Source organism: Chrysochloris asiatica, unplaced genomic scaffold, assembly GCF_000296735.1.
Source record: "Chrysochloris asiatica unplaced genomic scaffold, ChrAsi1.0 scaffold00007, whole genome shotgun sequence".
Taxonomy (NCBI): domain Eukaryota; kingdom Metazoa; phylum Chordata; class Mammalia; order Afrosoricida; family Chrysochloridae; genus Chrysochloris; species Chrysochloris asiatica.
In genome coordinates, this window is record NW_006408525.1 from 23,929,921 (window position 1) to 23,941,145 (window position 11,225).

At 50.4% G+C, this 11,225-nt stretch overlaps 1 protein-coding gene across 1 annotated transcript; it reads right to left on the bottom strand.

Annotated features, from left to right (window-relative positions):
• Positions 1-4,130: 4,130 nt before the first annotated feature.
• LOC102825669 (chromosome unknown open reading frame, human C17orf96) lies at positions 4,131-5,252 on the bottom strand. Its single transcript, XM_006833662.1, has one exon. It carries the CDS (start codon positions 5,250-5,252, stop codon positions 4,131-4,133), a length of 1,122 nt encoding a protein of 373 aa, XP_006833725.1.
• Positions 5,253-11,225: the final 5,973 nt, after the last annotated feature.

The window sequence follows — 11,225 nt, forward strand, 5'->3', positions numbered from 1 at the left end:
CACTTACCTAAGCAGGTACAAGTCAAAGACTTGGGAGAAATAGATAAGGGAAGATGTGGGAGCAACGACAATGGAAGCCATTGGGGTGGGGGATGGTCCCTCTTTTGAAAGTTTCCTGAGGACGTGGGGAGAAGTAACAAAACACACAAGAAGATCCTGAGCATCCATGGAGAGGTCCAGGGATCAGTGCAGAGATGACTGTTGGATTTATGGTTAAGGGTTGTCATGGGTGAACCTGAAAAAAGCAGAAGTCAGGCCGCAAAGATTTAAGGGGCCAAATGCAGTAGGTATGGGGATGGCTAAGATTCTCAGGAGGAGGATGGTAATGGTGAGCAGGCTGAATCTAAGGGTGAGGAAAGAGAGATGCCTGGGAAGCAAAATATGAGGCGCTTGATCTCTGGATCCTTCACAGCCCTGATAAAGAGGGCAGATATTGGGGACCACAGAGGGGAAACCTGCTGATGATACTCAAGGGACAGGGATAGCCCAGCAAGAGAATCCAGACCCAGACAGAAACTTAGATCCTGTTACCTCTGCATTCCTGACAACTACATAGTGACCAGGGACAGAGCCATGAGGACATAGAGAATGTACCCAAAATCTGGGAGCAGGTACTGGGTACACCAAAAGAGGCCTACCTGGGGAATGCCAAAGAAGAGAGGGAAGGAGCAGTTGGTGGGGCAGGGGGAGTCCAGCCTCTTGAAGTTCAGCCTGCCTGAGAAAGCACCATGTTTCCACCTTCCCCAGGCCTCTCCATCCAGTTCAGGAAATTGATGGCCCCAATTTGAGAAGGGCTGCACCACATGACAATCCTGCACATCCCAGGTTTTCTTCTCCCAAAAGGTGTAGGTTTCTTTTTTATGGTATTTAGTTGCTTTAGTCCTGGTATGGCGCTGTAGGATAGGCACTGGCCTGTTAACCACGAGGTTGGTGGTTCAAACTCACCAGCCGTTCCTTGGAAACCCTATACAGGATCACTATGAGTTGAAAGTACCTCCAAGGCAAGTTAACAACCAAGTTGCTGTATTAAGTTGAATGTTGTTAAGTGCTGTCAACTGGGTTCCGACTCATAGCAACTCTTGTTAGGGTTTCCAAGGAGCAGCTGCTGGGTTTGAACCACCAACCTTGTGGTTAGCAGTCCAGTGTTTATCCTACAGCACCACACCAGGATTCCAACTAGGTTGAATGTTGTTAAGTGCCATTGAGTTGGTTCCTACTCATAGCAACCCTGCATAGGGTTTCTGAAGAGGGGTTAGTAAGCTTGAACCACTGACCCTGCATTCAAACCAACCTTGCAGTCCAGTGTATTAATCCTTTGTTGTTGTTATGTGCGGTGGTGTCTCATAGAGACCCTGTACAGGGTTTCCGAGGCTGTAAATCTTTACGGGAGCAGAACGCCTCATCTTTCTCCCGCGGAACAGCTGGTAGTTTCGAACTGCTGACCCTGAGGTTCGCAGCCCGTTCGTAACCACTATGCTACCAGAGCTCCTTGTATTAATCCTTAGCACCACCAACGCATCAGCATCCTAACCCCCAGGACCTGTGAATACAGCCTTATTTGGGAAAAGGGTGTTTACCAATGTGATAAAGTTAAAGATCTTGATATGCGATCAGATCATCCTGGATTGTCCAGGTGAGCCCCAAATACAATGAGTGAAAAGTGTCCTTTGAAGAGACATAAGAGGTTATGTGAAGAAACACCCCAGGTAGGAGCTGCTCAGCCACAAGAAATACCTGGAAGCTGGAAGACAGACGCTAGGAAGGGATTCTCCCCCTAGAGCTTTGGGACGGAACACATCCCTGTCAACATCTTGATTTTGGACTTCAGGCCTCCAGAACTCATAATCATTTTCCGCTGTTGTCAGTCACCAAGTTTGTGATAATTTGTACAGCAGACCTAGGAAACTAACAGTTTCCTATTTTGTACAATATGAGTAACTACTGGGATGTTTCCAGACCTTTCTAGAATGTGTCAACAGGAGGGCATTCCAGATTTGCCCAAAAGGTATGTTTAACTCACCACCTCACCCTTTCCAGGTTGAGGCTTAATATTTCCACTAGCAAAGGAGGAGGAAGAGAAAACCAAATTAACACACCTCCAGCTCCTCAGAGAAGGAAAGTCTGAAGGGTGTGTATGATGTGCACTCCTTCATCCTTCTCCCAGAGCTCAAACCATCCCCAGCCCCAGATCTAGGTAGGTCAAAGGGGACCAAACCAACCCATACTACACTACTTTTTTTTAAAAGGGAGTTCGTTTCACAAACACTGTTTGTTGTTCCCACCCCTCATATCTGCCTTCTTCCCCCTTCTCCATCCTGGGGGGCAAGATAAGATGGATTCCCCAAGCACAGCAGGGAAGGCACTCTGCCAACCTTCCTTCCCTCCTCCCCACAACACAGCTGGAGGGGGGAGGGGAGGTCAGCAGGGATCATAAAGGCCAGATGTTGATGAGTGAGCAGTGCCCAACCCACGCCCACCCACCCTGCCCCCAAGTCTCACCCCCAGCGAAAGAAAAATTAAAGGAGACAGCTTTTAAAACAAACAAAACTTTTGTGATCCAAAACAGTTTTTCAAGAGAATCTGCTCTATGCAAACAATAAACAACTTTTTACAAGCATTTTCACAGAAAAGGAGACAAGCCCTTCCCCAGTGTCGTATGTGGGAATTGTTCCTCCTCACCCCTTTTTTTGAGGGGAAGGGGTCACTATTCACTGGTATGGGCAGAGGGGTCACTAGATCCCACAATTGCTAAGCAGATCAGCAGCCCCCAGCTTCCCCTCACACCTCTAAACTTAGAATCTCCGAACTGCAGTTAACCTCCCCTGGCTTCACCTGTGTGGAAATAGGGACTTCACCTCTCCCTGACTCCAAGGGAGCTGCAGAGTTCAGGCCTCTTTCTCCCCTCCCCCCCCCCAGAAAACAGAACCTCTGACTCCAAACTTAATCCCCTGACCCTGCCCCCTTCAGATCCATCAGATCCCTGACAACTCCAGAAATGCCAGAGGCCTGGAGAAGGAGCTCAAGGTACCTCACCCATTCCCACCCAAACCCAAACTTTGCCTTTCAAAAAACCCCAGTGGACTCTTGAGCCAATACCAGAAAAGTCCTTCTGCCTAGAGCAGCTCATTTCCTCTCTACCCTTTAAGAGGGCTGATTTTGGGTGTGAACCCAGGCCTGTCCTCTACCTTCACCCCCATTCCTGTCTATAAGTCGGTGCAGAGGATTTTGAAAGACAACTTGTTTGGTCTGATTGTACTGATCTCTTCCACCTTCCATTATGTTCCCGCGGGGACAGTCTCTTGTTCCTTCCCCAGGCAGTATGTTCACCACCACCTCACTTCAGTTTTCCTGAGGAGTCAACTGAGGGGAAGGGGATTGATTTCTCAAGGAGGTGGGTCTTTTCACCCATCAGACCTTATAAACCAAAAGCAAAGAAGGAAAATTGAAGGGGCAACTCCAAAACTGGACTAGTAACATAGGTGAGAAGACTGAAGATCTCCCCAACAAGGAGTCACCTGAATTTGAAAGCTCTGGAAAGGGAACTTAAAGGGAGTAGTCCTCCCCTTGCCTCCTTTCCCATTAGGCTCCAGTGGCGCTAGCAAAGCTGGGGAAGACCTGAAGGGAGTAAAGGGTTAAAGGTATGGATGGATGGTGGGGGTGGAAGATACCCCCAGGGTGCTGCCAATCACCTCCCCACCCCCATCACAGACCCCTCACCCCCAGGATCGGTCATGGAAACAACCGGTTTATCCGTCCCCAAGGATTCTCTCTCTCTCTTTCTTTTTTTTTTGGTCTTTAAGCAGTTGCCCCCTTGGCTTTCCCAGAGGTGAAGGCCCTGCCCCACAGAGCTCCAAGCTGGAAGAGGGGGATTGGTTTGAATTGTTATCTCTCTCTTGGTTAAGCCTTTTCCAGGTTCCAACCCCACGTTCCTCTCCAAATAATGGGGGAAGAGGTTTACGCCCATCACTTAGGTGCTAGAAAATCATTGTCATTTAACGTTCCTCTGCCCACAGTCCAGAAAATTAAGAGAAGGGAGCGGGCAAAACGTGAGACCCAGGCTGTCTCCTCCTTGCCCTCCGTTTGGCAGTGGCCCCGACCTCCCCGCCCCATTAGCAGAAGAGGTCCCACGCTCAGAGTTCCTCCAAGTTGATCCCCCAGAACTTGAGGCCCGGGGGCTCAGGGACAGCGGGGCCTCCCATCTGCCACCTCCACAACGGGTGGGCAGGGGGGGGCTTAGAGTCTCCCTGAAGGCGAAGTGAGGACGCAGGCCGTAAGTCTCCGTCCTCCCCCACTACCAGAGCTGCAGGGCAGGGGAAGCAATCCAAGAGGCTGAAGGTGCTGGTGGTGGGGAGCGTCGGGGCTGGGCGTCGGGGCTGCGCGGGTCGCGGGGGAGGCGGCGGCCGCCGGCGTTTCTTGGCTGCCCCCCGGGTAGGCCCTTTCCCTGGCGGCCGCTCGGGCCCCCGACGCAAGCTCGGCGTGTCCAAGGCGAAGCCCTTCGCGTAACACCACAGTTTTGACCGGCGGATCAGACGATCGAAATGTTCCTGGCGGAGGTCGCTAGGCGCTGTCGGAGCTCCGTCGGCCGTCGAGGGGTTGGCGGCAGCGGCCTTCGGGGGTGTTTCGTCGACTGTGGCCGCTAGGTCCGTCAGGGGCGGCTCCGGCGCGAGTTCCGGACCCGTGGATTCGATGGAAAGGCCCGCAGGTGTTGGGGAAAGTGGGGTAGCGGGCTCCTGAGCCGGGGAGGCAGCGCGGCCGAGCTGGGACTCGGACGCCGGGGCTGGCCTAGTAGGAGCCAGGGCGGTGTTGGCCGGCGGTTCCCGAGAGCGCCGGGGCGCAGGGCCGCGCGCCGTAGGTGCGCAGGAGCGAGTGCCCAAGTGCGGGAAACGGCCTCCGCCCTCTTCCTCCTCACCGCGGTCCCGTACCACGGCAGCATCTTCGCTGGCGGGGGAGCTCGGCTCGCTACACTGCCCGGCCGGCCCCCCGAGGTGCTTCAGGCCATCCGGGGACCAGCCTCCCGCGCAGAGGGGGGCGTGAGGGCCCAGCAGCACGGGTGGCCGCGGCACCAGCTCCCCCGGCTCCAGGTCCAGAGGGGGCGCCCGGGGCTTGGCAAGGGCACAGAAGGCGAGAGCACGCAGGCACAGCGGCGAGAACTCTTGGGTCCCCCGACGCGGCTTCCGGGACGCGGGAGAGCAGGGAGACCCTCGCGGGGACGTCGGCACTGCATGGCGGGATGCGGGGCACAGTGTCTCCATGGAGCTGCTGCGGGGGGTGCCGGCTGCGGGGGCCCTGGCCCCAGCGGCGGGATGCCCTGGTTGCCCGGAGTCCCTACGGGCGAGCGGAACATCGCCCCCCCTCGACGGGGAGGTCTCTGCTCACGGCGCCCCCCGGAGCGCTGCCCAGGGCCACAGGCTCTTGCTCCCTTCCTTGATCACGCGGCCCTCCTCGCGGCCGGACTCCTGGGTCCCTGCGAGTCCCGGCGCGGTCGGCCGCCCTTCCTGCCGCGCGTACCCGGCTCAGCCTCGGCGGGAACCCCTCTTGAGTGGACCGGATGGCAGAAGCTGGGAAAACAAAGCGGTCGGCGGCCGCGGGAAGCGGGAAGGACCCCGGGCCCGGCACCCAGTGCCCGGGCCCAGGCGGCGGGGAGGGCGCCTTCCGCCCGCTCGGCTTCTTTCTTCCCTGCTGGCTCCCGGAGACCGCGTTATAGAGAACTGCCCCCTCGCTGCCCCAATACCAGCGCCGGGACCGCGAGTCCGCCGCTGATTGGGCCTCCCTGCTCGTGACGTCAGTCCGGACCCCACCCCGCGTGCGGCACCGCCCCCGTCCCCATTCGGCACACAGATACACACACGTGGACCCGGCGCTGCGGCTACTGGGAGGGAGGCGGCCGGAGCAAACGTGCGCTCGTGGGATCGCCAGGGGCCAAAGGCGCTACTGCACGTGGCACGGAGGCGTCCGGGTATAGATTGGTTGCCTCGTTTACTCGAAAGCAACTCATTTTTCCTTTAGCAGTTAGAGTTTTCACTTCTGTAAAATGGGACTGTTCATGTCTGCCCTCTTGGAACTAAATAGAGCTGTGTGCCAACATAGATGAATCTCAAAAACAATGTTGAGGGGAAAGATGAAATAAGGCGATGGTTACTGACGAGCGTTGCACAGCTGGGACTCCTGCGGGCTAAGACTGTTCCTACTTCCCGGTTCCAGATCTTAGAGCTGTGCCCCGGGGCACAGCGGGGGGCCCCAAAAAAGTGTTTATCGAAAGATGTAGTTAAGAATTCAGTAAGTGAAGGCAAGATGAACAAAGAGAAAGAAAATTCGGAGGCGGGTTAGTGTTACTGTTGTTAGTCGCCTTGGAGTACATTCTGACGCGTGGCGACCCCATGTGTTGTTACAGAAAGAAGATAAAATTTCCGTTTCCATTTCTCCAATGCAGTTTCTAAATGTCCCTCCTCTTGACCATATTCTGATAGGGAAGATCTTACACTCTAACCCTTTCAAACCCAGGACTCCTCAATCCTCAATAAATATTCCTAAATTAATAAATCCTCGAAGTAGTCCTCTTTTGATCAAGTTACTGGGCTATGGCTGCCTGCTATCCCCTGAACTTTAAAGAGAGGTTGGCATGAGGACTAGGGTATGGGTGCAGAAGGATGCTAGAGAGCCACAGAGAGGAATGTCTCATACTGGGGGTGGAGCAAGGGAGGATTTTCTATACGGGGGAGGGAGATGCAGCTTGTATTCCGCCTTCTTGGTGGGTGACAGCAGAGGCTTTGTTTTCCTTCATGTCACCTAGTAACATCTGGGAGCAAAGGGATGAAGAGGGTCTGCCTCATCCACCTCCCTTTAAACGAGGCCAAAGGTGAAGTCCCTGAGTTGGAGCTAGGGTTAAGGAATGAGGGTATGGTGATCTATTGCTCAAAACACTCACGCCCTGGTATCTTCTGCAGAAGAGGTTTCCAGGACAGTTGTGTTTGTGAGGGGCAGTTCCTGGGCTCCTGCCAAGCCACCTTGCTGAGCTGGGTCTAGCAAGAGCTCCATTTTCCACACACACATCCTCTCCTCCTCCAGAGGAAAAGTTCTGGAAAGATGATGATGGTTGTGACTGCCTCTTCTAGAGAACAATGCTAACGACTCTTACTCTGAGACAACAAGGACTGATTTCTTTTGCTTGTGGGGTAAAGGCACATCCCATTCAATCAATCAGCTCTACATCAGCCTCTTTGTGGCAGAAACGCCTGGGGAGGGGGTTTAAGCCTCATCTGCAGAAACCTGGACCAGGTAATTCCTCTTTTACTAGAAAATCTCCATCATATTTGCATTCCCATGCCTTGAAGGTGTTGACACAATGAGACAGCTCCCAAGAAATTCATTGGTATGAATTGTTGCTGTTTAGAGCTGGGGAGTCTATTCCAAATCATTGCTACCCTGTATAGAGTGCTGGTGAATCTGAACTGTTGACCTTTCAGTTCAAACCCACTTTGTAGTCCAGTCAGTGCATTATCCCACAGCGCCACATCCGGGCTCCATTGGTATGAATAAAAGAGTGAGTATTACCTAACAACGAAGATCAATGACTCTTCCTTCTACTCTAAAAGCCAAACCTGAATTTTAGGAACTTTATTGAGGGACCATAACGTTGAGAGTCCCTCCCTGCAGGAGGAATTCCCTCCACCTCTGCCTCTGCTTCTTTCTTTCCCATCTCTAATGAGGCACCCTGGGGTCCTGGTGCTACGCTCACTCGCTGTAGGATAAACACACCAGCCACTCCTCGGAAATTTTATACAGGGTCACTATGAGTTGGAATTGCTTCAACTGCACTTAACAACAATGACTAAGCACCCCAGAATACTAGGACAGGAAAACACTTTGTGGGCAGGGAAAACACTTTACCAACAGTAGGGATTAGTTCGAATAGTTCTCCAGATCAAAGTTCCTACAGCTGTGCAACCCTGGGTAGGCTACTTACACACTCTGATAAGGGGATAATAGTGACTTCCTCAGAACGATTGTCATAAGGTTTGAAACATGATATGAGCCATCACCATTATTTGCTCAACCTTGCCCAACTATTGCAATTCCTATTCTTCCCAGAAGAGGGCACCAGACCCCACCCTCAGTTTATGGGATGGGGCAGGCAATACCCTTCCCAGGAATCTCTCCTCCCCATAGATAGAAAAAGAATCACCCGCGGCTCAATTTTCAGCCAAGCAATAGGCAAGTATATAGGGAAGACAATAACATTAGATACACACATCATAGAATGGACACCCAGCATTTACCCAAAGACAAAATTCAGAAGGATCGGAAAAAAAGGAAATCAAGAAACAGGGGGAAAGTGGAATGAGTGGTGTTACATGGAGGGGATTGCAGTAATTGAGCTGAAATGAAGTGTATGATTTGTTGAATGTAAAGCTGTTGATTTGCTCAGTAAGCCTTCACTTAATTCATAATAAAAAGGTTTGGTTTTTTTTTTTAAAGAGAGAGAGAGATAAAAGGCTGGACATTGGGTGCCCTGTGATACTCAGAAAATGAAGGGTAGGAAGGGAGCCTCAGGGATGGGAGGAGGGACTGTGACGGAGACAGAGGCTGTGCAAGGAACCAGCTGGGCAGCAGGAGGCAGCAGTACAAACACTGGCCTGGGGACCAAGGTTTCTTGGCTTCTTTCCTGGATATGCCATCATCCCTCTGAGTGACCTTAGGCAGTGCTTTCTCTCTCTCTCTCTGATCCTCTAATTCCCCTTACTGAGAGGTAACATGATGTCTAAGGACAACCTGAAGCTCTGTGATTGATCCCCCACCCATTCAGCAGGGTGAAAAGAGCCTGAAAGTGCCACCAGATCCTAGAGGAGATAACTCCTTTATTTATTTATAACAGACTTTATTTTCTCCCTAAAAGATTGTCTCCACTTGCATGATCAGACCCCTGCCTACCTCTCCTACCTCATCGTGTTTGCTTCGTTTTCCCTCCCTCACATTGCTCCGGTCAAACGGAACCTCTTTCAGTTTCTGCAATGCACCAAACTCTTGTCTGTCTCAGGGCTTTTGCACAAGCACGCCTACCAACTGTTCACATGACCAACTCTATATCTCCTCCTCAAAGAGCCCTACCTGCTCTCTAACCTAAACTAGGAACCCCTGATATTCCTTCATAGGCCATTTCCCAACATACAACTATTTACTTTCCACCAATCCTTGAGAGCAAGGATTACTGGTGTGATGTGTCCAATACAGTTGTTGTTATTGTTAAGTGCCACAGAGTTGATGCTGATTCACAATGACCCTGTATAGGGTTTCCAAGGAGTGGCTGGTGAGTTTAAATCATCAACTTTGAAGTTCAAACTGACCTTGCAGTCCAGTGCTTATCCTACATCCCCACACCAGGACTCCGTCTAGCACAGTGTCTGGCAGAATAAAAGCATTCAATAAAAATGCTTAATAAATACAGGAATGCATGGCAATAGGTGGATTATAAACACTTAACGTTGTATTGACTCATTTGACCCCCATAGCAAGTCTAGGAAACCAAAAACCCCACTGTCACCTAGTTGATTCTGACTCATAGCAACTGTAACAGGACCTAGTAGAATTATCCCATAGGTTTCCAAGGTTGTAATCTTATAGGAGTCCTGGTGTGGCGCTGTGGGTTAATGCATAGAACGGCAAGGTCAGCGGTTCAAGCTCACCAGCTGCTCCTTGGAAACCCTATACAGGGTCACTATGGGTCAGAATCGCCTCTATGGCACTTAATAACAATAATCGTATAGAAGCAAATTGCCACATTTTTATTCCATGGAGTGGCTGGTGAGTTTGAATCACTGACCTTTACATTAGCAATCTAATACTTTAACCACTGCATCATCACTTCTCAGGGCTCCTCTCAGCAATACTATTTTTTTTTCATTTTTATTTATGTATTTTAAGGGCCTGATTCAATGGTTTTGAGTAAATTTAAACTTGTCCAGCCATTGCCACCATTCATTCTAGAACATTTCCTAAAACATCCCTCGTCTCCACTTGCAGTAACTTTACATTCCCACCTCCAACCCCAGGTGACTTATCTGTCTTTCTCTATAGATTTGACTTTTCTAGATATTTGATACAAATGAAGTTATATTTTATGTGGTCTTTTGTGTCTGACTTCTTTCACTTACCTTGTTGAAGCGTATCCATACTGTAGTCTGTTCCTTTTTATTGCTAGTAGGCATACTTGGGTTGTCCCCACTTGTTGGCTAGTGTGAATAACACAGCTCTGAACATTGACATACAAGTTTTTGCATGAGCATATGTTTCATTTCTCTTGAGTAGATACCTAAGGGTAGAATTACTGGGTCATATATATATAGGAGTCCGGGAATGGCACTGCAGGTTAATACGCTGGACTGCAAAGGTCAGTTGGAACCACAAGGTCCACGGTTCAGGCTCACCAGCCACTCCTTGGAAACCCTATACAGGAACACTGTGGGTAGATACCAACACGATGGCACTTAACTACAACAACAATGTAGGATAAGTACTGGGTTGCTAACCGCAAGATTGGTAGTTCAAACCTACCATCCATTCCTTGGGAAGCCTACATGGTCACTATGAGTTGGGACCAACATGAAGGGAATTAACAACAACAATGGTCAATTTATGTTTAACTATTTAAGAAATTGTCAAACTGGTTTCCAAAGTGGCTACCCCATTTTACATACCCACCAGCAATGTATGAGGGTATGTTCCAGTTACTACATGGCAGACACTCTTTATAAATGAGGAAACTGGAGATCAAAGGAGCTAAGTGACTTGCCTAATGCTACACTACTAACAGGTGGTAGTCAAGACTCACCCAAACAACCAGATCCTAAGTCCACATTTCTTACCATGTGTCTACCCTATGGAGCTTCATCAAAGAGGGATCCATTCTCATCCCACCTCACCCCAGTCACCACAATTTTTGCCTTTTTGCTCCCGAATTTCTGGAATCAGACTCTGTTGCTACCCACCAAAGTGGCATCATTCCTTAACTGATGCCCATACCTTGCTCTACCTTTTCTATATTGCAGCCATGGCTAATAACTTAAGCTCTGTTTTCAGATGGGTCTGATCATATTCCAAACATATCAATTTGCCATCTGTGTGACTTCAAGGCAAATTTCTTAAACTCTGGACATTTGGGTTTCTTCATCTGCAAAACAGGAATAACACCTCCATGCAATTAAAAAACATCAAAAGGTTTTTATTATGGA

Bases quoted from the DNA above. Each gene is read 5' to 3' on its own strand.
- LOC102825669 (XM_006833662.1), bottom strand. From the start codon at position 5,252: ATGGAGACACTGTGCCCCGCATCCCGCCATGCAGTGCCGACGTCCCCG.